Consider the following 27,852-nt stretch of genomic DNA (forward strand, 5'->3'; position numbering starts at 1 on the left):
AAATACAGGGTGAACCAAACCCAGGGACATACTTTTTAAAGTGACTTATTTTGTCAAGGATGGGCCGAAAGGATGCAAGGAATGGAGGGAGGAAGAAAGACTGAAGGAAACGAGAGAGGAAGGTAACAAGGACGGTATTGAAGGAGGGAAGGTGGGATGGAAGGGAGGATAGAAGGAAGAAAACAACAGGTAGCAAGGATGGAAAGGGAAGAAGATGGATGGAAAGTATTATGAAATGAAGGAAAGAAGAAAGGATGGAAGCATTGATGAGGGAAGAAAGGAAAAGGGTGAATGAAAGAAGGAAGGAAGAAAGAATGGAAGGAAACAAGGATGTATGAAAGGAAGGAAGAAGGGAGGGAGGAGAAAGCATAGATGGTAGGAAGGTAGATAACAGGGATGTGAATGGAGGGAAGGAAGGATGATAGGAGGAAGAAAGGAAGAAAAGAAGGAAGGTATGAAAGGAAGGAAGGAAGCATGGAAGGAAGGAGGGAAAGACTCAAGGAGGGTATGAAAGGAAGGACAGAAGGAAGGTAGGATAATGGGAAAACAAGGATGGTAGAAAATAAAGTAGGGAGCATTGCGGAAGGATGGAAGGAAGAAAGGAAAAATCCAATGTTGCCTTAAAAGGATGGATGGAAGGAAAGATGCAAATAATGCTATGCAGGAAGGATAGAGGGAAGGAGGCAAGGAAACTAGTATGAAATGAAAGGAAGGACAGAAGGATGGGAGGAAGGAATTTGGTCAACATACACGAACCCACACACGGACTTGAAACCCTAACACCGGCCTTGAAATGAACTACAAACCCTAACGCAGCCTGGAAACCTTAATATGATTGTAACTTTTTGGGACAAATATTGACTGTAATTCTAACTTCACTCCTGTGTGTCATGTTGTTTTTCCTTTGATTGTATAAGGTGAAAGTTCAGAGAGAAGACTCCTCACCCATGTGACACGTGAAGAAAGGCGGGTGAGTCCCCCCTTTTCTATCAACAATGACTCAACTCGCTCTTTTTAAGAGGGTGATGTCATCCTCGTGGGGGGGAGGGAGGGGGGGGGGGGGGTCAGACCAGCTCTGGCGGAACTTATGGAGAAACATCTGCCATCCAAACATCGATCGCTGTCGTCATCAGCGGAGGGTGAAAAAGGTTCCGAGCCTATTTGGACAAAGTAGAAAGTGCCAGAGGTGGGGGACTCGGGTCATGTGATTTGACCCGAGTCCGACTTAATTTTAGGACTTGGGACTTCTTATCAGCAAACTGATTTTTTTTCCCCCCAGTTTGTAAATACTTGTTTGTAGCTTAAATACTTGTTTGGTTTGAAGGTATAGTGTTAAATCGTTTTTTCCCCCCTAAAGTACAATATTATAGATTGCTATTTTCATTATTAAAGACATTTTCAAATTGTTTTCTTGTTTTGTTTGTGTGTGGGGCTGGGGGTGGGGGGTGCCTACCAATATACATCACTGGCACAGCTAGATGAACAAAGATTTATATTTTGAAGTAAATCAATAATAACTGGCCTCTGTGCTGACCAAGCTCCAGAGTCAGGGAGCTATAGGAAGACATGCACTGCGCTCCAAGTTACTGAAATGGAGACTGAAGTTATGGTAAATAATACGACAATACAGAATCCACTTTCAATCACACTTTTAATTAGGATGTATTAACATATAATGTTCATTGTGAGGTAAGCAATCAGCATTTAGACCAGAAAAAGTTGCTTTAGAATGGCTCATCTTGGTTCACAGTCAAATGTTTATGCTGTTGGTGCCCGTGAACTGCGACTCGTAGGAGGCCAAGGCCGGGTTGGTGGGCAGGATCTTGATGGGCAGGTCCCAGCTGAAGGTGTCGACCTCGACGTGCTCGGCGCCGGCCCACACCGTCGCCTTGGACTCGTTCTGGAGCACGACGGGCGGCTCGGCGGGCTCTCGAGCGGTGACGAATTCAAAGTGCAGGCGCCACCTCAGGGTCACTGGAACGTTACGTAAGGCAGGATTTTCCGTAAGTTAATTTTAGGCTCAGATCCAAAATACGATTCGATTACCAGTTGGAAATGGTTCGCTTCGGTCGTCGACTCACCGATGTCCGTGCCGAAGCCCGGCGTGACGTTGAGGGGCACGGGGAGGGAGAAGTGGCTCGACGCCGTGTGCAGGCACGATTCCAGATGACGTCCGTGTCCGGTCACGCTGAAAGGCTGGCCGGGACGCCGCTGGTACTCCTGCCGTATCTCCTCTTCGCTCTGGAGGCTCACGGAATACTGGCAAAAGAGAGAAACGGACAACAGCTGTTTTCATGGTTGTTTATTCATTAAGGTAATAGACAGAATACCCATCAGCCAAAATTATTGTTCTGTGAAAGTACCTGTAAGCAGGGAATGTCACCCTCGGAGAAGTTGAACGAGCCGATGATGTCCTCCCCGAGTCTGTACAGAGTCTTGAAGATGCAGAACTTTGCCACTTTCCCTCGCACGTTGGTGATGTTGAACATGTCTGGAGAGGGTCAAATTGAGACATGACTATTTGTTTACTTGTAGCGCTGCACAGCAGCCAGGACAACTCACGCGGGCAGCGTCTCGACGTGGAGACCATGAGCATGTCGAGCGCTCTCTCCAAAGGCCGCGCATCCCTCCGACTCGCTTCCTCTTCCTCCAGGAACGGGTTCGAGGGGGAAACTTCCTCATCCTGGGTAAATGGGGGTTCTGGCATGCCTGGAGATCAGAACAGAGTGTATAGCGGTTACACATTGTGGGATAGAGCACATCACCAAACAAAACGTCACAAAAAGTGTCATATTTAAGTAATTAAGTGCAAGAGGAGGCAGTGAAGGTCCCCTACTAAGTTTCAGTAATATTCGATCCCACAGAGCAGAGAGAATATATGTGAGTATTTCTGTATGCTCTGTTTGTATGTGTTGCTAGTACGTGTGTTTTCAATTAGCAGTTGTTTGAGGTTTATAATTACGCTAATTTATGTGAGCCGTCTATGCCGGTTTTGCATTAGACTTAGCTGAAATCTTATGGTTTGGTTGAACATTTTGGTGTTTAACTACACAATGTTTTGCTCTTTCGTTTTACAGCAAACTTCAACTGGGGAGTGACAAATAAACAGCTTGAAGCAAGCACGCTTCGCCTCTTATTTGGAGAAACCTTGTGAGTGAGTCTTCTTTTTGCTTGCATAAAGTGATGTTATACGACTGTCTCCCATTTCTGCCCAAAAATACTTAATGAGTTCAAATGTGTGTTTTTTTTAAATTTTTTATATATTCTCTCTATAGCACGGATTGTCACCTATCACGGGGTGGGTCTGGAACATGTTCCCCTGCGAAAAATGGGTTCTTTGTATAATAAATTAATGAGGATGATCTTTCAATTTACTCACAAATTAACTTGTGAAATCTGTGCCTGTTGAGTTGAACACAACTAACTCAACTCAAAAAACGGTCTCACCCTGCAGAACTAAAACTCGGAAGGGAACTCTGAGAAGTTTGATGGGAGAGTTGACCCTCTGACAGCCGATGGTCAGTTTGTAGACGTACTTCACGGCCTGGCCGCGGAAACTGGGAGGGCCGTCGGCAGGTACGACCTCGCTGTACGAATCTGCGGCAAAAAAACAAGATCGGATCATAAAAAATGAAAAAAAACAGTTAGTCTTGTTTTAATTGCACGTTGACTGACAGGTTTTGCTCTCTCCTGGATCCAGACACAGGTCACAGAACAGGATCTTGGGTGGCGTGTCCAGAACACATTGGCCTCGCTCTCCTGGTGAAAGACGGACGGGAAGATCCGGAGTTAGATTTCAGCGTGATACAGAAAGACACCTTTGTGTCTTCACTCACTGACCTCTGCTCGGAATGAGGACTGTGTCGCTGTCGGCCTGGACGTCCTGCTTGCTGCCCCGGCTTGGCAAACTCACTCTGCTCTCGCTGGCGTGAAACTGGCAGTGGATCTGGGCACTGGCCCACGCCAACATCTCACTGGGACACAATACAAGAAAACAAATTGGAAAATGACAAAAAAATCCAACATCCTAATACACGCACTGGAAGCAATGCAGCCGAGATAAACACTGCAAAATGAAAATAATAGACTGTTGTGAATACATTAATACAAGTTCATGGAACAAATATTATAAACATTTGTGACGGGATTCCAATTTACCTGCTCGCAGAGGTGGAGAAGTGGGTCATGGGGTTCCTGAAAGTGATGAGACACTCCATTAGCTCCCCGGCCAGAAACACAGGGCCCCGAGCCATGGAGGCCACCACCTCGATCATCTGGATGGAGGAACACGACAGATAAATCCCAATGAAACCACAGAGGACAAGCTAACAGAATCCTACACTGCAGCCTGTACACACAAGTATGCTAAGCTAAGCTAAGATAAGCTAATATAACAGCTGTGGAAATGAAACGCACACCTTGTCCCACGGAGAGTCTTCGTTAGGTTCCCTTTGTCCGAGTTACAAAGTTAAAACGGGATGTCCTCTTAATATATCCGCGTAGTTTCTACGCAAAAACGATTTCCATCCGGACCTAGCATCGTTTACCTCCGTTGCTAGCAGTGGGTAAACAAAACAAGTGTGTCCGTGTGGACGACAAAAACCGAACCGTGGGATGAAAAAAAACCAAAACAAACAAAAAAAAACTTGACGGTGAAAGGAAAGAATACAATATAGTTTATGAATTTAAAAAAATATTTTTTTAACTTCGCAATAGTAACTCTATCCCACTTCAACTAATTTAGAGAAACAGAACACGGATGGAATTACAGCAACTGTTTCTGGTTGGGCATAAAAAAAAAAAAACATGGCGTGGCAGAGGCCACGCACACTACAGGCGGTATGTTGCTATGGTAACTTTATGGGGTGTCAGCTTATGCCTCATTTGTTCCCGTTAACCTCGGGGCTTTAAACGTTTTCAAACTTCATTGGTGGGACACAGTCGCTGATAGAAAACGATAACTAGTATGAATAGAAGCTCCTACACCCCCCCTTATTGACTACAAATGGTTTCGCCACGAGTGGTGGTCTCGGTTTCTCGCTTGTTGTCAGACACCGTCGTGACTTCCTGCCTTTTGGCCGAGCTCACCCCGTCGAGTTCCACTCGGAATTGAACGCTTCCGCTGCTATTTCAAGATAGTTCGTACAAATTCGCCGGCTGCTGAGAGGCACGGAGCTTCGAGGCCAGTGTTGGTCAATGGAGACGTGACAGAAGCGTGTTTGTATTGGATTTTAGGTGTCCCCCATCCATCCGGCATCGAGGCTGCCCCAAGAAGGACGGTCGCTAATGCGCGTTTGAAAAACTCTAGAATGGCACTGGGGCCTCCAACTTAAAGGCGCTTTCATCAGCTTTTCGCCCCTGACCCAGAAACGAGTGGAAACCGGTTGGTGTATCAGAGGAATCACGCTGATTCCGTGATAAACAAACTTCAGTGACAGCTTCAATTCGTAGCTACACGCTGATTCCTGCTCGAAGCAAGAAAAAAAAAAACAGCAGCAGCAGCAACAACAAAATACTTGAAAATGACTGAAGATTGGGGGGAGAGATCCACAGCGGAGCTCATGAGCAGGTACCTGCCCAAGGAAATGGGGCATGGGGTACCCACGGCCGGGTGGCGTATCTGTTTGGCCCATGAGTTCAAGGAGAAGAGGAGGCCTTTTCAAGCAAAGGACGTGTCCCTGGCTAACATTGTGGAGCACACTGGCCTTGGAATCAGGTGATTTCATGTCTTTAAAGTATGGCTGGGCGAATGAAATCTCGGAATTATATATTTTTTTCTAATTCAAACTGCATGGCTCACTGGTCTGTAATGCTACTCCGTCTCGCTCACGGTCTTTTCTCAAGTGACCTCCAAATATTTGCAGCTTACACATCAGCACATACCTCTGGTCAAAAGTTTCCAACGCCTCAGTAAATCACCGTTGCCGTCTACCAGGCCCTTTTTTTGGGGGGGTTTTATGTCCCGTGGAAAACAACAACAACAACAACAAGAAATGTTCCCCCTCGGGTAAAAATCGCCAGTCGCTTTTATTGAAAAATAGTCGCAAGAGGGGTCTGAAAAGTCCTAGCTCCTCTTTGTTTACAGCCATGATGTTAGTGGATGTCACCGAGGATGCGCTTTGAACTACGAAAGCCGCTAAAAAATTGTTAAAAGAGAAAAATCATTCTGACCAGTAAGTTAAAAATAATCAACAGCCAATTATTCACCTAGCCCGACTAAAGTATTGACTAGGACTGACATTAACGATTATTTTGATAATTGATTCATCGATGAATCTAACAGACGTGTGCTAGCCTAATGCTAATGTTGTCGTTTCAGTATCGGTATCGAGTTGCTTTATGCAGGTATAGTATCGAACAACAACAACAAAAACACTGGGCAATGATCACGCAGATATATTTCCATGCGTCCTGCAAAATACACAGGGAGCTGCCCCCAAGCTGGTTCAACGGCAGGCGTGTGTATACTGTGTGTATGTTGCAATCTCGAGGACAAACTTAAAAGACTCCCTTGTCCACAGGGCGTGGCGGCTTTAGTTGCCAAGGCAACATTTGTTAATTATTGCTCCAGCGGCCGGTTGTGTGAAGAGGCAGACTTTATGCACTGCGCCCATGGGAGATCACGGCAGACAGTCCTGTTAATATCGTGAATAGACATCAACGATGTGGGAATAATAACTTCTGTAATCCCACTATTTCAGAACCCCCCTGTGATAGGCGAAAAATCTTGATATAAAGAGACCATGTCACAATAACAATTTTTAAAGTAGTTTTTCCCCACTCGTGCCAAGTTTTGCCACTCCACCACTGTTTAAACAGATCCATTTTCTACATATTGAAACAGGCTTTTAAAGTCTTCCTGAGTAGGAGCTTCAAGCTGTTTATTTGTCATTCTCTGTTGAAGGTTACTGTATACTGACATAAAACAAAAGAGAATTAAATGGACATTTAAAGACCAAAATGTTCAGCCATGCTATGCTAATGCTAACATACCATGAGAAACACCGTAGACGGCGGCTAATGGAAATTAGCAGAGATGTTACAGTAATTTCACCCTTAACACATGAAAGAGAATGGAACAAAAATTCAAACCCCAAAATGTTCCATCAAAAGCATTACGCGTGCTCTGCTCAGTGGTGGACCGTCTCTACCAATTCTTCTTTTCTCTCAAAATTTAGACCTGCCGGTATACTGTATAAATCCATAAAAGACATCGCTTAAACATCTGCTCTTTAACTCGGGCGTGGTTAGTATATATAAGTTTGTATTCCTCAGTTTCCCTGTATGTTCGCGCTGAGGTTTGCTTTTCAGATGCTCTGCTCGAGGAGAGAGCATAGGAGGGTGGATTCAGGTCAGCGTTTGTGGCTTGCCGTCCTAGATCCAGATCGGGATGACAATCGTTGTCCCTGTCCGTGGCCCCGGCCGACCGACCCTGCGGAATAACAGGCGGCCTCGCGTGAAACGTCCCGACTGATCCCTTGGCACGTGGGTGGGCTGTTATTGCATCTCTGGCCATCACTCGCAGGATAATTGATTCAAATTCACAATCCCGTGTCTAATTGACTCCAACCTGTCGCCCCCCCCCCCCCCCCCCCCCCTACCCCCTCGGCCTTTGGAGTCATCTACATCAGTGATTCCCAAACATTGTGAGAGGTCATCAGGCGTGTCGCGGAAATCATTCCATTTCACTTAATTGGTCCGAAAATAATTTATCTGCGATTGGCCGGCGACCAGCCCAGGCTGTACCCCGCCTGTCGCCCCAATTCAGCAGCGATACGCTTCAGCTTCTACTAGATAAGCAACAGATAAGTAGATACAGCAGAAGTGGACTTTTATTGTACGATTATTTCTCATGCATTTGTGCTCATCCAGGTATCTAAAATGGTGGTACAAGAAGACACAGGTGGAAAGGAAGGCGCCGTTCATCGACATGTTTCGTGCACAGCCTTTGCGGCAGATATATGGTGGGTTCGTGCCGTCTCTATCGTCGAACCGGTTTAAATGATTTTCTCGTATTTTTTTGCATGCATTTTTCTCCGCTCAACTCGAGTTCCTCGCCGATTCGGCAGGTGCCCCGCTCGGCGGTATCGGAGGAGGGACTATCACCAGAGGTTGGAGGGGCGAGTTCTGTCGGTGGCAGCTCACCCCCGGCATGTATCACTACAAGACTGTCGCGGCTGATCAGGTACACTGGAAAAGAACATTTAACATAAATCCACCCTGCACATTTCAATGAGAGATCTAGTGATGAGAATAAACTGCACCGCATCTCAGCAAAATTGGGAATCACTCATCTACATTGCAAGTAATAACCAAATGCCGTTATTTTTGTCTCTCTCAGTTTACTGTGTGCTTGCGTCGCGGGGGACAAACGGTTTACCAACAGGTGCTCTCCGTAGAGCGCCCCCCGACGCTGCAAGGCTGGAACTGGGGCTACTGCGGCGAGTACGCCTTCTACCACGCCCTGTACCCCCGCGCCTGGACCGTCTACCACCTGCCGGGGCAAAACGTCACGCTCACCTGCAGACAGGTTTCCCCCGTCATTCCTCACGACTACCAGGTCAGTGTTCCTAATCTATTTAATTAATAAAAAAATAGAGTGGAATTATTCATAATTCATCCATCCATTTTCAATACTGCTTGTCCAGGTAAGGGTGCAACTAACGATTATTTTAATTTTAATGTCAATTATTCTTTTGATTAATTCATGAATCGGATATTTTTGAATTCCCATCCCTTTGTTCGAAAACAGGACATTATTTACAATTAACTGAATAATCCTGTTTTAGTCAATTTAGTGCAAGATGCTGCAGGGGTTCGGTCACAGGGCACATATAGAAAAACAACTCACATTAACATCCATTCACAGTCTTCATTTTAATGTAATCATAACTAACCCAATTATTTACAAAATGTATTTAAAAATGTTACATGTACACATTTCAGTTTTATTGATAATAAATCCATTAACAAATTATTTAATGACAGAAATGAATATAAAACAAATAAGTACATTTTAATGAAACAATTTGACGGGGGGGGGGGGGGGGGAAATGGCAAACGATAATGTAACAAATATGACAGCATTCTTGACAATGTAAACGTGAAGTAAGATCTGCTTTCTGGCAGGACTCCTGTTTGCCAGTGGTGGTGTTCGTTTGGGATGTGGAGAACAAGAATGACTTCGCGCTGGATGTCACCATCATGTTCACGATGGTCAATGGGTCCGGGCACAAGGACGACAAAGGTGGGGGCCACTGGAATGAACCATTTCATCTTGAAAAGGAGGGGGAGGCTGTGTCTGGAGTGTTGCTGCATCATTCCACAACAGTGAACCCTTACACTTTATGCATCGGAGCTCCAGAGCAGGTTTGATATTTATCTGAAGTGGATTTTTGCACTTGCAAAATCCAAGTTAAGTTTTATTTTTTTTAATTTATTTTTTTATTTTTTTTAAGCCAAACAGGGAAGTCAGCCATCAGACTGCGTTCAGTCCAAAGGGAACTTGCTGTGGCCTGTGGAGTGACCTAATCGCTGATGGACGCCTGGACTCTCCCACGGGTCAGCGTCACAAATCGAGCGCAAGAGTAACACTCTTTTGGTGGAGAATCACCAACCCAAAGATGCGTCTTTTCCGTCCGCCCCTGCAGGCTCCAGCCCGCCGACGCCCAAAGGAGAGAAGGTGGCAGCGGCGCTGGCAGTTGGCTGCTCTGTGTCGCCTCAGAGCCGAAACACCCTGGAGTTCTGTCTGGCGTGGGACATGCCCAAAATCACCTTTGGGTCTCGAGAGAGGCAGCACCACAGGTATAGGAGACACTACTAACATACAATATGTCTCCTTGCTGCCGTTGTCAAATACAAGACATCTGATTTCACTTCCAGGCGGTACACTCGTTACTTCGGGAGCGAAGGGGACGCGTCGCCCTCGCTCAGTCACTACGCCCTGACGCGCTACAAAGTGTGGGAGAAGAAGATTGAGGAGTGGCAAGCCACCATTCTGCAGGACAGGTACGTCACATGACGTTGCCCCTCCACATCATTTGGCTGATTCACCTGTTTTGTAATCGAGAAAAATAGCAAATACATGTTTTTAGCCATGACAGTACTTGTGGATTAATGCAAAATGAATGAAAGTCTTCTTGCTTAAAGCTAACGCACAATGCAAAACGCCATAGACGAGCAAATGAAACTAGCAAATGAAATGTCGCAATATTTTATATATTTTTTTCATTTCTATTTAATTGTCTTTTCTACTGTAGTGTTATTTTTCTTAATAAGATCATGTTACATTTTTCCCCCCCCTTGTGTTTTATGGGGGTTGGAACAGCTTCATGGCATTTCAATACGGAAAGAAGGTTTTAGATACCAGTTAAGGCCCCGTTGTACTCAAGTAAAGTACGGATAGCTGAAAAATCTGTTTAATTACAGCAACAATGTCTTGCTGTATATAGCCCACCACTGCCAGTTTAAATGTCTGTAATATGGCGGCGCATTTGGCAAATTAAGCCAATAAACATTTGTAATATATTGTACCTGTAGTTCCCTCCCCTCCTGGTACAAGTCGGCTTTGTTCAACGAGCTGTACTTTGTGGCCGACGGGGGGACGGTATGGACGGAGCTGCAGGAGGACGCCGACGTCAGCGGCGGCGTGCGCAGCGAAGACGGCGGCCTGCCCGCTCAGCCGGCCATCATCAAAGAGTACGGCCGCTTCGCCTACCTCGAAGGTAAACGTAACGTAATGAATGCACTTTCATTCACTAAAGCCACTTCCGTGTGCGCTAAATGTGTCATGCGCTCGTTTTGTCTCTCAGGTCAAGAGTACAGAATGTACAACACGTACGACGTGCACTTCTATGCTTCTTTTGCACTTATCATGCTTTGGCCCAAACTTGCCTTGAGTGTGCAATATGACATTGGTATGATTTTTCTTTTTTCTTTTGTGTGTGGGAGGTGGTGGGGGTAAAATTTGACTCAATTTCCCTAATTTGAATCTCCCCTCAGCTGGCAGTGTAGTTCAGCAGGATTTAACTGAGAGGTCGCATCTGATGAGCGGCAAGTGCGCTGCGGTCAAGACCAAAAATGTGGTGCCTCACGACATCGGAGATCCAGGTACACTGAAGGAGGGCTGTGCGATCACTTAAAGTAGTGTTTCGCAAACGTTCTGTACAGAGTACCAACATTAAAATACACTAGCGTAGTAGGCCACCGTGAACACTGTGCTGAACTATAAAAACTGTGCTTAAATAATTAGGCAATTAAAATGCATTGCACATAAGGTGAATAAAAAATGTACACAAATAAATGTTTGAAAACAAACAGGTCTAAAAGATTAAAACTTAAGACAACTGAACTGTATTCTACTGGATAAAAAAAAAAAAAAATCATTTTGGTCAATTCACAAAAAATTTTGATTTCTGCTTTTGCATTTGAACCCTTCACTTTTTGTGTATTTTTTTGTTGTGTGCCGTGGGATTTTTCTAATGTAAAAGAAAGGTTGGCCGTCACTTGCATTGCTGTCTTTTTTTTTTGTAGAAGAAGAGCCGTGGCAAAGAGTGAACGCCTATCTCATTCACGACACCGCCTACTGGAAGGACTTGAACCTGAAGTTTGTCCTGCAGGTCTACAGGGACTATCACCTGACGCAGGACGGGCAGTATCTGCGGGACATGTGGCCCATCTGCCAGGTACAACTGACCTTATTTTATTTTATTTTTATTTTTTTAAACCACTGTGAAGACTGCTGGCTGAGGGGCTGGTTAGTATTCCCTGTGCTTGGTCTGCTAGGCAGTGATGGAGTCGGAGCTGAAGTTTGACCTGGATGGAGACGGCCTGATCGAGAACTCTGGCTTCGCTGACCAGACTTATGACGGCTGGACAGTAACTGGACCAAGGTCAGAGGAGACTTCTTAAATGGTTAACTTGAAGTTTTAAGTGAATTTTAATAGTGTATTCCAGACCCTTTCGCTATAGGGTGAAAGAGAGACCATATATATATATTTTAAACCGAACTTATGTGGAAACAATATTTTGGCAAGCATAAAATGTTTGGAAAATGGTGTACATATTGTAGTGTCTGTGTGTTAGATATGTACCTTTTAAGAGCCCGCCCCTGGTGTTTTCACTTGCTCGCACAGTTCTCCAAATAAGATACACAGCGTGCTTGCTTCAAGCTATTGTCACTCCCAGGACAATTTATTGTCTAACTGACATAAAACAAAAGAGAATGAAAAGTTGTATATTTAAACACTATTGAAGCTACGCTACGCATCTAAATCCCTCTGAAGAAACCCTGTTAGTTTAATGCTAACACATAATGCAAAATGCCATAGCCGTGCTATAGGAAATTAGCATAGCTGTTATGGTAATAAGAAACCTCAAACAACTGCTACTTTCACACACAAGGCATATATTATCTCTGGTCTGTGGGAACAATTAATAACTTAAAACAATCGCTGTAAACCGCAGATTTCGGCGACGTGGCAGGAATTTCCAAAACAGACGGATAGCGATGTTCCACAAGAAATCTGCGATACATAGTAGCGGGGGCACGGAGGATGAAGCGTGATTATAGGGGAACACTTTTATATTCTTTGGCTTGGTGTCCGCACTGGACAGCTGGGAGGAGGGATGAAGGGAAGGAAACCATGATAGGAAAAGCATGACTCCTGACAAAAACAGGAACTTGGGGATTTTCCAGCTTGGACTGAGACTCAAACTTAATTTGAGATTCGTTGTATGTCGCCTGCGTGGTTTGTTTGTACCCTCACTGTCCCATTCTACGTTGCAGTGCGTACTGTGGCGGGCTGTGGCTGGCGTCATTGTGCGTCATGTGCAAAATGGCCAGCCTGGTCGACAACGAGGAGGCGCAGCAGCACTACAGAGACATCTTAGACAGAGGCAGCGTCGCTTTTGATAAACTACTGTGGAACGGTAAAACCCAACATCCAGCGAACCCTCGCTATTCCCAGGGATTTAGGGAATAATCCCCGGTGGTCGCCTGCCCTAAAAGTATTTATAAGTGCCTGTAATAATACTTTAAACCCTAAATATACCCCAAACTGATCCCAACACACTGTTATAATGCCAAATTCATCTTACATTATCCTAAAATCTATTTATGTTTTGTATGGACATGTTTTTGTATTGGGCCAGCTGTTTACATCTCGATTAAGGCGACTTTTTTGTGACCAGCCCTTAAATGATGCGTGCACTTTGCCCATTACATTTAGGAAGGTATTACAACTACGACAGCAGTGGGAGAGACCTTTCGAACAGTGTCATGTCCGACCAGTGCGCCGGCCAATGGTTCCTGAGAGCGTCTGGCCTCGGAGAAGGAGACTTCCAGGTAACTAACTTTACGCGAGACATCAAATGAGACTTTTTTTTTTCTTTTTCCCATGATTAAAACAGTTCCCAGATGTAATAAACTTTGTCAGGCCTTGTTGTTGTTTGAAATGGTGGAAAACAGTTGATCACTATATCGCCACGTTTGAGGACTTAGATGGTACTCAGTGTTTGCACATTTTGAGCAGTTAAATTCAAAAGTACAGTTGTGCCTGAAGATACGAGTAACCCAATGTTTTTTTTTTTTTTTTTTGCTTTTACTCGAACAGACTTGAGATGCGAGCGCTGTGTGGTTACACGATGCAGCAGTTTGGCCAATAGTGAGCAATTCCTCAAAAAAAAACAAAAATGGCTTTGTGCTGTTTAATGGCACTCCATGTTGAAGTTTACTGTCTAATTTAACATAAAACAAAGAGAATTACACTTTGTGTATTTAAAACAAGCAGATAGCCTTTCAGCCTGCGAACTTCGTGCTAATGCTAATTGATGTCTGCTTAACCCTTTAATCAACACATTGAACACAAATGGTGCCGCAACATGTAGACAGACAATAAAACAGTACTCAGTCATATTCTTTATCCTCTTCGTAGAACGGCTAATATTTGTGCCGTACGGATGAGATGAGAGAGGAGTTTGAGATCTCAATGAAGTGGTAATATGAATCCCACATGACTTCTAGGCAGGACACACCCCGCTGCAATCAGACAGGACTGCCGAGGACTCAAGTGGGATTCTAATGACGCCTCACTGCTGCCCCTAGGTGGCCAAGGCAGGCACATCAGAAGGAACCACGTTATGTTCTCAATACCACTGAAAGCCATTGGACCCAAATGGTATAATGAATAGTTTTCATGGGTTTCAATTTGCCAAAAGTGACCATGATAGAGCCAAAAAGTCAAATTGGATATAAGCATTATATCATTATTTATAGATTTGAAGAGCCGAAGTTGAAAAATGACAACATCAAAATGTCCAATTTAATGATGTCATGCGAGATCTTGCCATCCAGGTTTTTCCCAAAGAAAACATCCGGGCCGCACTCCAAACGGTTTTCGACTTGAATGTGATGAGCTTCGGCGGCGGTCAGATGGGCGCCGTCAACGGCATGCGGCCCGAGGGCGTGGCCGACCGCTCCAGCGTCCAGTCCGACGAGGTTTGGATCGGCGTAGTTTACGGACTGGCCGCCACCATGATCCACGAGGTAAAAAGTACAAATACTGCACTTAGTTGCTGTACTTTAGTTGAATTTTAGTTGAGGTTCAAGACTCCCTTGTTTGGTTTAGCGTTGAACTGATTTCCTAATTGACTTGATCTGATGTGTGTAGGAGATTTTAGCCAGGCTTGAATGTTTTCCTTTGTAAGACATGTTTTCCATCTTGCCGCCCAGAAATATGAAGCAGATGGGAGATTATTGTCACATGTTCTAAACAGCCAGGACTTATCTTGCGGCCTCCCTAACCAGTTTTCTTCTCATCAACATGATCTCGGTTGTTTTTATTTACTTCCCCTGTTGAAAACCTTTCCGATATTTTTTGTTTTTCTCCCCCCGCCCCCCTTCAGGGTATGTTGTCTGAAGGCATGCGCACGGCAGAGGGCTGCTACCGCACGGTGTGGGAGAGGCTGGGCATGGCCTTCCAGACGCCCGAAGCTTACTGCGAGAAGGCCATCTACCGCTCTCTGGCGTACATGAGGCCGCTCAGCATCTGGGCCATGCAGCTGGCTCTTAACCGGTCGCGCGATGGTCGCCACACGGGGAGCGGAGAAGGTGCACGTCAATGAGCTCCGCCGAGGTCCCTTTGGAAATCCCAACTTTGATCCGTTAGGTTTGTCTGCAGCCTGCAGGTCATAGCGTTACTTGAATTCTGTTTTTCCTTCCATCTTTGCGATGCCGGGTGGTGTCAAATCGTAACCAGTGTGTTCCGACACCTTGTCAATTTTCACACGTCATTTATCTTTTTCTTATTACAGGTGCTTGTAAATTGAGCAGTTACCGAAACACGTTCTCCATTTTTTATTTTTTTTTGTAATACAGAATTTGCGGCCTTATTGCACGTTAGCTTATATCAACGTAGCTGCAGTCCTAAATGTTTTCGTACACGCACACTTATGACAATCATCCTGAATAAATGACTGTCAAGGAGTATATATGCCTGTTTTGTGTTTGACACGTCTTTCATCACAAGCCATTAGTTTTTTCACGATTGTAATACGAGCATGCGTGCAGCAGAGGGCGACAAGCGCTCATATTCTCCTTAGCATTTCTATAACGTGCTCAAAATTTTCACACCATGTACCATGGCCAGCATTAACATATTGTTGTCGTGTAGCAGTCATCAAAAATACAGCAGTGGTTTTCACTGAATTAAAAGTACAAATTTGCTACAAGATGGAGTCTATGTATCACACTTTGCGAATCACTGACGTAGTGTTTCCCAACCTTTATTGAGCCTAGGCTCATATTTTACGCAAAGAATGTCACAAAAGCGGAAACACAGGTTAATCGTGTACTTTCTGCCATCTAGTGGAAAACCTTTTAATTGTTTTGCCTGTCACTATATGTTGATTGCATAGATAGATGAACAAAGATATGTTATTTGTGGTAAATAAATCATTTTTGGACCAATTAAGTGAAATTGGATCTTTTTACTGCGGCACGTTTGATGAGCTTTCAGAGCACATTGGTGGTATTGGGATGATCCAACAAAAGCAAAATATGTTATCGGTGGGTTTGATCAAACATCAGCTCTCCTATTCATCCCAAACAAACCGCACACGAACATGCAGACACTTCATTTCCCCTCTTGTCTTTTTTTGAATGCCATTATGCCACATCCTGTCATTGTGAACATTTTGCATTGCATCCACCTTTTTTTTTCTTCCTTTCTTTCAATGAGTTTAGACATCTAAATGCAGAAAAATAGGTTTCAGCGAAGAAAAGAAGGCTGTAAGGACTCATGAATACAAAGTGGGTGTGAGGAAAGGAAGGAGGGTGGAATGGATGGAAGGGTAGAAAAGGAGGTTTAAGTCGAGCAAGTAAGGATGCATGAATCTAAAGTGGGTCTGCGGGAAGGAAGGCGGCCACAGGGAGGAAAAGATACCAAGAATAAATCTGCAGGTGTAACAAGCTTATTAATTCTTTTTTCAATGTATGCTTGCTTTTGGCCTACTCAGAATGGAGAGGGATGGGGACTGTGGCCGATGGGCTTCCCGGAAGGAGCCGAGGAAAGCCGAACTCGCTCGCTCTCTCTCTCCCTCCCTCCCTCCCTCCGGTTGTGTCTCGGTGGTGGTGCAAGCAGCCATGTTGCCGCGAGCTTGTTCCGGTATGAGGGCTGGCTGCTGCGTTTAGACCGCATTCGGTCGCAGCTCGTCGCCTGGCTACCCCCGACTCGTCCCTGGAATCGACAGTCCCATCGATGATGGATCGTACAACCTGATTTCAAAATCCAGGCAGTCGGCCAAGCTGCTGGTGGACCATCGTCATCATCGTCGGGGACTGGGGCTTGGTAGATATCGGCCACACCGCAGTGCAGTGCGGTACTGGTGAACGACTTTATTATTCCTATGAACGCGAGAGACGCCAGGGCGCCGCTGGCTTTGGTGGATTTTTGGACTTTGGTGGCTCGCTTGTGTGGCACCGGGGTCTTTTCCTCCTCCTCCTCCTCCTCCTCCGCCGCCGCCTGTGGCCGCTGGAGCGCTAGCGGCTAAGCGAACTAGCCTAGTTAGCTCCGCCTTGAAGGCAAGTCGGGCTAGCTCGATGGGCTAAAAAACCAACCCCAAAACAACAAAAAAACATCCGAACAAATAATTCTCAACTGGGCCATGTTATGGTTTTCCACAGTGGCGCTTTTATTCGTCGGATACCCCACCCTGGATATCTCGCCGGGGACGATTGTTTCGTGTGAGTTGGCAAGGTCGGGACAGGGACCTCGCTGGGAATAACTTCGGCCTGAAAGTTTGTTTTCCCCGACCTGCTTTTTTTTTCTCCCCCCACACCAAGGAAGGAACTGTCTGAAAAAAACCCACAGCAAATAAAAACACAAGCCCTGATGACAATCTTAGTTTTGAGGATTGTCGTCTATTCGCTCGGCGTTGTACTGGCTTTAGCATGCTAGTCACCTAGTTGAAACTTGTCTTGTTAATGCAGCCCCATTAGCCATTTTTGTTCTTCCTTCGTCGCCACCGACTTTTTGAAATGGTAAAAATCAACCCGAAGTCTCCATTGTGACATTCTTTATTTTTATTGTTGACAAACATGGGACGTGCGGTTGACAAGCTAGCGGGCTAAGTGTGCTAGCCGCCGATGTGGGATCCAACTTGTTGATTCACGGGCTATTTGACGTGCTGCTAGCACCGGGGCTCTTTTTCTAATTTTTATTTTGGGGCGAGATTTGTACCCACATCGAGCTTAAATGTACAAAAGCCACTGAATATAGTTTTTTTGGGGGGGAGGTGGGGGTCACTGCTCCTCTGAGCCTTTTTTGCAACAAACAACCCTCGTCAAGTCAATCCAAAATGTCAACAAGGACCCCACTGGTGCAAGTCATTGAAAATTCCTCTGGGCAGGTAAGATCACATCAACTTTTGTACAAAATATTGATATAGTCAAACATCCCAAGTGCACACAATTTCACTTAAATTGGTACTGATCTTTCATTTCTAGGAAAGTGACTCATCAATACTTTGTCATTTTTGGAATATGCAACATCAATTGGTTTGAATTCTTTTTAGGAATTGAAGGAGCCAGACTGTAACAGTTTGACCAGTCTGGTGGCATTTGTTATTTGAAAGTCACTTTAAATGCAGCTGGAGGTTTCATTTGCACAGTGCTAGTTTTCTTTCAAACTGCTTGGATATCCAATTGAGTTTTGACGTCGTGCCAAAAGTATATCGGAAGGGAAAGCGTCCGTAGCCAGAGGCTGAGCTGCACTGTTTGTGTTTATGGTGTAGCCATGTGTGAAGGTGTCAAAATTAAACCATTAGCCTAATCAACAACTAATCGATCATCAAATTAACGGACAGCTATTCTGACCAACGAATAATTTGGAGATTGTATCCAAATCATCTGATTTCAGCCTCTCAAATATAAATATTCTCTCTTTTCTATAGTCCTTCATGAAGAAGAATAGAAGAAGAATCATCTTTTATTGTCATGAACATGCATGCGTGCGCACGAAATTTGTTCTCTGCATTTAACCCATCACAGCGAACACATACACATGTTAGTGGAACACACTGGAGCAGGGGGCAGCTGAAGCACCCGGGGAGCATTTCGGGGTATCGGTGTCTTGCTCAAGGACACCACAGTCGTGAGTCCGGGGGATGTTGGCGGATGGTCCAGTCGGGGTTTTGAACCTATGTCCCCCACGGTGGCAGGCGATGATCTTAACCATTGGGCCACGGCTGCCCTTCATGAATCTTCATGAAAGCAGATTACTTTTATTTTGTGTTTAATCAGAATGAGACATTTGCAATTTACATCTGCTTTTTCTTTGGAAAACAATGATCAACATTTGTTACAGACCAAGCCAGCAACTGAATCATAATCACTTTTATGGAAAACGTAATAGTAGGTTTACAATAGTAGTGGTTTATATGATGAGCCCATTTGTTAGTATTTTTTATTTAAGCCCTGTTTCTGGTCATCTGCTTGCTCTAATTCTGTATTATTGCCACACAAACTAGTAAAAGTACGTGTAACAACCTCTTATAAAGGTCATGTATAGAGAGGCGTCAGCGCTGTTTATTTATTAATTTTTTTTGTGATGTAACTTGAACCCGGAAAGATGTCTCCATAAATGCGGATATTTTTAACTCGAGTGTTATGAGAGTCCAGGCTTTTTTCGTTTGCATTGGTCTTACATTAACTCTCTGTTATATTGTAACAAATGATCCCCTTTTCCATTGTAATTTCAAAATATCATCATCGGTTATCAATTATATATAGCGACCAAGCCCACCTTTTCAAAGCATACACACTTAGAAAGTCACAGATACTACAGTAGAGCATTAGAATGGCAACCACGAGTGGAGAAAAATAATACCTGGCTCTCACATGCAGATGTTATTGTGTTGAATAATGCAAAGTCAATTTTTAATCGATTCATTGATGGGATAATCAGTAGAGTACTTGATTCTAAAAATGTTCAACAGCTGTGGGCCTCGTGACCATAATACATTTCAAGCGAGGGGGAAGCATTTCGGTTCACCATTGTCCTGCTAGCTGCCAGCGCTAAAGACAAGCTACAGCATACGAAGCGAAATCTCTTTTTCCCACAAAAATCTCAATTTCATCTATTATTCCCCCTTTGCGTAGATAAATCATAGAGGGGGCACAAAATAAAACTTGGAAACACTGACTGTTTCCAACAACTCTGTTCGCAGCCAGGTTGTTAGTGCGAGCAGTGCACATCTGGGGGGATGTTCTTTGAACTACAGAATTGTCCTGACAGATAATTTAGAAGTTTTAAAGTTGCGCCAGATGCGATGAGCGTAGACAAGTTTTAAAGTTACGTGACTTACTCGCAGCTCTGGTAAACTGTTTGAGAATATGAGAGCAGAAGGCGTTGGTGCTTGAATTTTACAATGTTGCAAGGTCTGAAACACAAAATGCACAGCCTTGGATCCAAATGTCCTGTATGTAATATAAATGTGTTGAAAATGTATTCTGATACAGAACATGAGCCAAGGCCAAGGAGTCTGAAAAATATATTCTTTGTATTCATTTCTGAGACAAATGACTTCTGGTGTCAACTTGATCATTGAACGTTTCCTTGACAAATGTGTTTTAAGAGAATTCCAGGTTTTGGACCAATCAGAATGTAAACAAGGCAGAGTTTTGCTGTGGCTTTAACTGGTAGTGCTTCAAAAATTCTTTTGATTCATGGGCGACAAAGGTACGTACAGAGCTTGCAAATCCATCCAATGATGAGGAAGTCCCAGATACCAAATCAAAGAATGGCCAAACACAGGAAGGAGCAATTTGGGTGATCCTCGGAGATTACGGCGCAACTGGGATGGGATATTTTACCACACTTAGGTGTAGGTGTCAATAAAACATTTTCGGTACCGGTACCAATACCGATAGCTTCACTTCCTGAACAATACTTTTTCAGATACCAATTTTATTTTAATTCTAACAAAAAAAATGACATTACACATTCCAGTACTAATCTTGAGTTTTGTTGTCCACCTTTGATATTTTTCCAGTCCAAGCAGTTTTCTTGCATAAGAATAATGAACTACAAATAATTGCCAGTGCTGAAGTCAGTGTCTAATTCTCACTGCTGTACTGTGGACCTTCTCACTCAGCAAATTTTCCTTTAAAAAAAAAAAAAAAGTCTGCTTTTTCAGGACACAGACAAGCGCCCTACTGGGTAATGGTGTACGCAGTAGTAGGGGAAAAAAACACTGAAGGTGGGGAGGATGCTTGCATAGCGAGATACCTGGTTGCCAAGTTTGATAGCATTGGCAGAGTGTGCCTCACGTTCCACCCCCAGGTCACTGAATTCACTGCGCTTTGGGTAGTTGGCAGACCTCTGTACTGCTGTTTCACTACCTGAACCTTCTCTGTGGTGCTAAGCGTCTTCTTCTCTCGTCTTATTTCAACTGCCATATCCTCATCAGCAAGTAACTCAACTCAATGGCGGGGAGCTTTGGCTTTTGGTTGAATTATGACCACTGATGCCAATTTTGCCCATCCATCTAAAAGTTTGTCTTAGGCCTGGATAAGCAGGTCTTGGATTTTATTGGATAATGCGTTAGTCAATGGTTGTTCTGTTTTATTTTCCCTGTTTTTGTCCATTGTGATCATGCAACAAGTACCGGTTTGTACTAGCTAGTTTCTCAAACTCCATTCACCACAAATTCTTCGAGTTCCAGACATATATACTGTCCAAACAATATTTGTGGTCCTCGTGTTTAGAACAAAGCAAAATCAATTCTAAATTAGACACGTCTGTGTAAAACTCACAATAATGTTTTCATCGTTGACGTAACATATTCACACTATTTTACGATGACCAATGTTCAGGTTGACATTTTTCTTTAATTAACGATAATTACAATACAAAAGGGTAATACTGACCATTTGAAATATTTTCACGGTCTAACGATAGACCATTCACTGACTGGCTCCCTACAAAGAATCGGGTACCGAAAGGGGTGTGTATTTATTTTCTCAACAGCACATAGGGGTAGGTGTCTATTGGGCATTTTTGGAATAATATGTAACAATTTTAGTGGTATATTAAAATGTATTCTCGCCACATAAGGTAAGATCATATATAATACCGTGTAGAGACTGTTTGTATGGTTTGGTGCTGCTGTTTTGGTGAGCAATGCAGTTGGCAGCCAAGTTCAAATGAGCTCAGCAGTTCACTATTTAGTGTCCGTGTTTGAGGAAATACGGTATTTCCTGTTCGACAATGTTCTCCCGTGTCTTCTGAAAGAGACAAATGGAGCTCGAAATACAGGTCTGCACCTGACGTCATCGTTCATCTCAGCGTTTGGGGAAGTCGCACGCTAGCCTGGCACGCTGGCGGCATGGCTTGAACTAGTCGTTTCTTTATTTGAGAGGTCCTCGTCGGCAATGTTGTCCCAAAAGGAACAGCCGTGTAGAACTAAGCGCTAAATGGCCAATCTGAGCTGGAGTTTCTGACGCCACTCACATGGCCACGGCTCTTAAAGGTACACATCAACACTTGAATACTAGTGTTTGTGACTTTCGGCTTGATTACACTTGATAAAACCTTTCTTTTCTCTTTTATTATTATTTTTTTTAATTCTACAGTATAGTGGTATTATTCTAGTTTTAAAACATTTTGTTTTTTGGGGGTACTGGAGCGGATTAATGGCATTTGAAATAATTTCAATGGGGAAAATTGATTTGATAGTTCTGAGCCTGGTCACGGATCGAATAAAACTCGTAAAACAAGCTACTGAACAGATTACGGCAAAAGTTCAAACTGTTTAAGACACTGAGGCATTTGCCTCAGTTTTTTTTTCCTTTTTTTTTTGCGGCGCTCCTCATTCATGCTCCCGTCGAATGAGTCATCGCGCGAGCGTGACGATCCGTAGCGAACCCGTCGCCGATCCGCCCAGGAAACCGTAAATTCCGCCTCTCTCCTTTAGCAGCGCAGTCGCTAGGCAGAAGAGCAGAGAGGGAGACAGACAGCTAGCTGGGGTCCTAGCAACAGAGAACCTACCTCTCACACACATGCGCACATGTGAGAACATTCATACTTGTTCTCACCAGCGCACACAGTAGCCCTCCTTCAGATACACACTCAGTTTGTGTTTCACTTGACTGGAACGACATTTTAATTGAATGAGCTGCGTCAGCAGCCCTGTTAATCGCTGCATGAACAGGTGCTTCAGTGTGGCACTGTGCCTGTGGTGTGTTTGTGTATGTATTTGTGTGTGTGTATAGGATTGTCTAAAAGAGTGCAGAGTAAAACAAGCCTTTCCAGTTGAGTGGAGTGGTAGGTGTGGCAGCACACTGTTGACCTGCCTTTAGAGGAGCGGAGACTTCCCTCTCCGCCACGACGCCTTTGTGTCTCGTGGGTTGCCATGGAAAAGAACTTGAAGTGGATCAATGTTATTGTTGTTAGCATGATTGGCCAGCTAAATAGTTATGCCAGCTGGGGCTGGGCGATACGGCCTAAAGTTCATATCACTGTATAACTTGAATCCTGTCACAGTAACGGTATGTTTTGCAATACAAATGTAACTGTAAAAATGAAAAAGTGTCTCTGAATGGGTTATATAGTGCCTTAGCAAAGCTAAATTGATCAAAATCGGATAAAACATATAATTTAGATTTGAGAAATGTCTTGGAACCAGCTGCGTACCAAAGAAAGAGACCATGTCTTTCTTTGAATAAGTGTTTGGCTTTTGTAATGTCAGTCCAATCCTTACTCTTTTTTTTATCATGGGGAGTACTTTGCAAAAAAAGCTTGCGCAATTTAGTGGCCGTTTGAGTCAAGCGCATTTGACTGTTAAAATTCTGGACCGAGTCCAAATCACTGACGCTTTTTAACCGGGGCCTCCTGCTCCGTGGTCTTTGTGCGTGAAGTCATTGTCACTCTGCCTGAGGCAGATAAAATGACGTCATCAACACCTGTTATCGCGATTGGCCGGTAGAGTTCAAATCTATACCGTAGGTCGAATGTATCCTTTATACCGTCAGGATATAGAAGCAAGCGCTGCTCTGTGCTGAATGCTCCATATGCATTCTTGCATCTTGGGGTAATCCAGCCCATTCACACCAAACCGACACCCAGTGTGACACCACCATGCTAAAGTTAACTGCCTGTGTATACTGTATGAGTAATGGAGTGCCTGTGCAGCCTCGATTGGAATATTGTAAACAAGAAGGACCTGGAATTTCTATTAGGCTGAAGTTACACTACAGGTCCAACGGCCCAGTTCTGATTTAAACATTTAAAAAAAAATCAGATACAGGCATTAAAGTGTCTATTTCCATGTAAATTTCAAGTGACGCATTTCCAAAATGCCTTCGTTCAATTACATTGAGGGGATTTGTTATTTTAATTTTTTTTAAACTCCCAAATTTTTGAATAATTGGGTTTAAAATGTCAATAAGCGATTGCATCCCCCTCAAAAAACGGAATGAGAATGCTGAAAAAAACCATCTGCAAATAGGTGAATCCGCGGGTGCCGAAGCGCGCGTATGTGAGGGTCCTCTGTAATCCAAATATTAAATTTTGAGTTAGCCTGGGCTGACACCCAGGACGTCTAACTAAAACGTATAAAAGGTTCGACTTGATATTCACGGGACTCGACTTGACACGGACCTGATTCTGATCTGACGATAGCCGATTCCATACTTTTTTTTTTAGTTTGTTTTGTTTTGTTTTTTTGCGCTGCCATGACACGAGTGAAAAGTCGGAATTCTGTCACTTAAAACCATAAAATGTAAATCCAGCCCCCAGGTGACGGCACAAAATGCAGGTTTGTATTTTGTTTACGAGTGTGTGTGTGTGTGTGTGTGTGTGTGTGCGCGCGCGCTGCGGGTGGTGGTTGGGGGTTATGACTTGCTTGCAGCTGCCCAAAAATGAAGGAAGAATCAGTATACAAAAATAGTCCCGACTTGAAACATGGCTAAAGAGTTGTGGAATGTAGTACTTAGCGCTGTATCCTACCTACCCGTCCCACCCTTTACTGAAAAAAATGAATTCTTCTCTGGAAAAGTGCCACAATGTGTGCTGTCATTTTCTCACATGACGTTTAGTGAATGGATTCAGAAAGTGTGACACGGGGATATTGGGCAGGTTAGCACGCAGTTGACAGCCTGCAGATGCATTTCGACGCGGTCACAATACTCGCTGCGTGTGTGAAGTGAACGGCGCCTAAATGGATGACGAATTTCTTTCAGCGGCGAGAATATACTTGGTTCACGCATCACTATGGTATAGTCTCTCCTTTCATGCAGCTGTTGTCAGTCTGCTGTGGTAAATGTAGCACTGAGATTACTATAGTGGTATCTTGATTTACAAGTTTCCCAATTTATGTTTTTAAAATTACCAGTCATCGCTGGGTTGAGTTTTTTTTTTTGTTTTCTTTCAGCTGTTGTGACTTCCGGCTTGTCCCAATGTACACTATTGAGTTATAAAACCAGTTTATTTCGTTGTCTTCTGCTGTTTTCCTTTGTTAAAACACTTAAGCCCTCCCCCCCAAAAATATATTTATTTTATTTTTTTAGGGCTAGAACAGATGAATTTCAGAAGTGAATATTGCACGATTGATTTGAGCTTGGTCACCGAACGAATGAAACTTGTAATTCGAGGTACCGCCATATTTTCTTGAGAAAAGAAGACCTACTTCGTGTGACCCTGGTATTTACTGTGCAGTCCCGACAATTTTTGGAACGAGCATAAAAACAAACAAACAGGGAGTCCCCATTGTGTGTCTTTGTGTCCCAGTTGTGTCCATGATGACATTGTCTGTCTCCCACTCCTTTGCCCTCACGGTCCAAAAATAAAAATCCTTTGCTCCACCCTCACACAAGACCGCATAAGGATCTCCGCTCAGCTCCCGGATTGATGCAAGCGACCAAGATGAAGCACCCCCATTCCACTTTGTTGTGCGCAGTCAGCATGGGGATGGAGGCTTTTAGACGGGAGACCTTCCATTTGGAGCGGGGGAACACAATGGAGTAATCGTGCTTCTCCCAGGGCCCCGAAAGTGCGGTAACCCTGGGAGGAAGATGTCGCTTGCGGTCTGCGGCTTATCCGAAACACCGAGCGAGCCTCTAATTTGTCCCCGGATGATTGCAAATAAAATCACGAGTGGGTGTGGAAAGGGGCGGTCAGGAGAGTTCCAACAGTGCCATTGAAAACTCTCTGAGGGGATGCGTGTGGTTTGTGCCACTCTCCGTGCCCTCCCGTGTGCTTGTCGGTGCATGCGTGCCTTTGTGCGCATGGGATGTGTGTAGACTTGCGTCGCTGTGCGCTTGCGTCTGTGCGTGTCGTCACCCCGGAGCCAGTTTGACCCTGATCCCTCTTTACCTGTCCGCTCAGATCTCTCTCAGACACAAACACACAATTAACCTTTCCTGGATTTGGAACATTGTTGCCAGTCGTGCTAAAACCTGCCAGCACGACAGGATTTTGTTTCCCTCTTTTTTGTCACTTCTCACCTGGAGCGGTGCTAAGGAAACGCAAACAATATGATGTGTTCCGTCAAATCCCGGGATTAATGGCTCATCACAGGTTGTAAATTGTGTGTTAAACGTTAACCACGGGAAAACACGGCAACAGGAAACCCGAGACTTGGCCTGCGATATTTGCACCCGTTGAGCTGCATTTCCCTGTTACCTTTTGGCAACACTGACTTAGTGGAATACAGCTTTACATGAGTTTCTATAGACTTTCACTTACAGTAAAATAATGGAGTAATGAAAGAGATGCAATACAGCGGCACCTTGACTTACAAGTGCCCTTGTGTTGTGTGCATTGTGGCTGTTTTTGTTTTATTCTGTATGTCATGTTTGTTTGAATGTCGTTATCTTTGTCACAGTAAATGTGACATTTTCTATTATCGCCCAGTATGTATGACACTTCTTTTCCCATTTCTTCCGACTCGTTAGGACTCCAAGTCTTTGTCCAGCCGCTCCAGCATGCCGCGATGTCGGAACTCCATCACGACGACCACGTCGGACGACCAGCCGCACATCGGCAACTATCGGTTGCTGAAAACCATCGGCAAAGGCAACTTCGCCAAGGTCAAACTGGCTCGCCACATCCTCACTGGAAAGGAGGTAGTTGTCTGTGCTTCACGCACCCCACACTCAACGACTGATAATTGAGAGTGAAAGATTTAAAAAAAAAAAAAATCCTGAGTTGAAAGTAAAGTTACTGATTGTGAGAACGTTGAAGGAGACATAAATGTTTTTCCCCCTTGTCTTCATTAAGGTTTTCTGACATTTATCCTTCAAAAAACACAAATGATAAAGACTTACAGGACACTTTTAAACTCTGGTTGGGATACTCTGGTTGAAATCTCGCTCTTTGGGAGGGCGCTTGTGTCTCAATGCAGACTACTCAAAAAAGCAATGGGCAAGAAATCTCGCAACTTTTTGCAGTGTTATCGAAGAGATGATTAATCGTCTGTGTCCAGACTGCAAATGCGTGGCGTGTGTGTGAAACCACCTCCCGTCCCCATAAAGCGAGCATCCATGCAGATTCCATGTTGTTTTCAGCTTTTTTTCCCCCCATTTATTTCATTTAAAAAATTTTTTTTATGGCTTTTTGTGTTGTCAATTGTCCACTGTTTGTCACCTTTAAAGTGGCTTCCTCGTGGCAGACGGAAGGCGTTTATGTGTTGACGTTGCCATAGTTTTGTGAAGAGCCACAGCTCATATGGGGCTTGGAAGACCATACATCCCCTTGCAGATAAGCTCGCCATTGTTTACCCCATCGGAGAAGCCTTAACGTCTCCGGCTTACACCAGCGTTGTGTCGCTTTAAGGGGAGAGCGGTAAGGCCATGCCGGCGCTCCTCCTTTGGACCAAGTCAACACGTTGGTTCGGCGGGACGTGGGTGGGCTCTGTCAATGTGTGACAGCTCTCTGCCTGACACCCTGATAACGCTCCATGTGACTCGCTGGCGCAGACACACGTGCACGCACGCAAACAGTTGAAAAACAAGGGAGAGTCAGAGGGTACGAAAGAGTCAAATGAGCACCGCTAGAAAGATGAGAGGAAAAAAGCGGTTGCCTTCAGTCCTTTGTTCTCCTGCTCGTTCTCACCAAGCTCTCTTGGAACTCCCCCCATCTCTGTCGCACTTCACACTTCTTTGTATCCCTCCCATCTGCCTCTCTATTTTTGTTTCGGTTTCATTGCTGCCTCTCTCTTTTTGTACGGTGCCGTCGACCCTTGCGCGTGTCCGTATTCTGCCCCCATTATGCAACCGATGCCTGCTGCCTTCGTGTTGCCATCAAATTCGTGCACCTCAATAAAGGGGTGCTCGTCCTCTGAGGCGCACCCGTA

General features: G+C 44.4%; 3 protein-coding genes across 16 annotated transcripts in view; 2 read left to right on the forward strand and 1 right to left on the reverse strand.

Moving 5' to 3' along the window:
* Window positions 1-1,632: 1,632 nt before the first annotated feature.
* rgp1 (GP1 homolog, RAB6A GEF complex partner 1) lies at window positions 1,633-4,807 on the reverse strand. Its single transcript, XM_061764428.1, has 9 exons — window positions 4,419-4,807; window positions 4,159-4,274; window positions 3,841-3,974; window positions 3,676-3,759; window positions 3,448-3,597; window positions 2,563-2,709; window positions 2,364-2,491; window positions 2,082-2,259; window positions 1,633-1,974 (listed from the first exon to the last, which is right to left on the reverse strand). The coding sequence occupies exons 2-9, from the start codon at window positions 4,272-4,274 to the stop codon at window positions 1,751-1,753; spliced, it is 1,161 nt and encodes a 386-aa protein (XP_061620412.1). The 5' UTR covers window positions 4,419-4,807; the 3' UTR covers window positions 1,633-1,750.
* A 67-nt stretch (window positions 4,808-4,874) lies between these two features.
* gba2 (glucosidase, beta (bile acid) 2) lies at window positions 4,875-15,487 on the forward strand. Of its 4 annotated transcripts, none has more exons than XR_009786919.1 (17): window positions 4,875-5,716; window positions 7,873-7,964; window positions 8,070-8,185; window positions 8,342-8,560; window positions 9,130-9,369; window positions 9,459-9,561; window positions 9,651-9,804; window positions 9,883-10,008; window positions 10,540-10,724; window positions 10,812-10,916; window positions 11,002-11,109; window positions 11,533-11,684; window positions 11,785-11,891; window positions 12,788-12,930; window positions 13,230-13,345; window positions 14,024-14,177; window positions 14,354-14,489. XR_009786919.1 is itself a non-coding variant. In XM_061764413.1 (17 exons), exons 1-17 carry the CDS (start codon window positions 5,523-5,525, stop codon window positions 15,121-15,123), a joined length of 2,571 nt encoding a protein of 856 aa, XP_061620397.1. In that variant the 5' UTR covers window positions 4,893-5,522; the 3' UTR covers window positions 15,124-15,487. The 4 variants fall into 4 exon arrangements, 3 of the variants coding, with proteins under 3 accessions (XP_061620399.1, XP_061620398.1, XP_061620397.1); XM_061764413.1 differs by lacking the exon at window positions 14,024-14,177 and adding an exon at window positions 14,905-15,487 and having other exon boundaries at window positions 4,893-5,716; window positions 14,354-14,545; XM_061764415.1 differs by lacking the exon at window positions 14,354-14,489 and having other exon boundaries at window positions 13,234-13,345; window positions 14,024-14,162.
* Window positions 15,488-16,605: 1,118 nt separating this feature from the next.
* mark2b (MAP/microtubule affinity-regulating kinase 2b) overlaps window positions 16,606-27,852 on the forward strand; it is a 30,279-nt gene continuing 19,032 nt past the window's right edge. For 10 of the 11 annotated variants that reach the window (XM_061764417.1, XM_061764418.1, XM_061764423.1 and 7 more), the window contains exons 1-2: window positions 16,607-17,907; window positions 26,453-26,623. In XM_061764417.1, the coding sequence (XP_061620401.1) occupies window positions 17,857-17,907; window positions 26,453-26,623 (222 nt within the window). In that variant the 5' untranslated portion in view covers window positions 16,607-17,856. Of the gene's footprint in view, window positions 17,908-26,452; window positions 26,624-27,852 lie in introns of all 11 variants that reach the window. The other variant, XM_061764425.1, reaches the window with a different exon arrangement.

The sequence above is a fragment of the Phyllopteryx taeniolatus genome, chromosome 23, assembly GCF_024500385.1.
Source record: "Phyllopteryx taeniolatus isolate TA_2022b chromosome 23, UOR_Ptae_1.2, whole genome shotgun sequence".
NCBI lineage: Eukaryota > Metazoa > Chordata > Actinopteri > Syngnathiformes > Syngnathidae > Phyllopteryx > Phyllopteryx taeniolatus.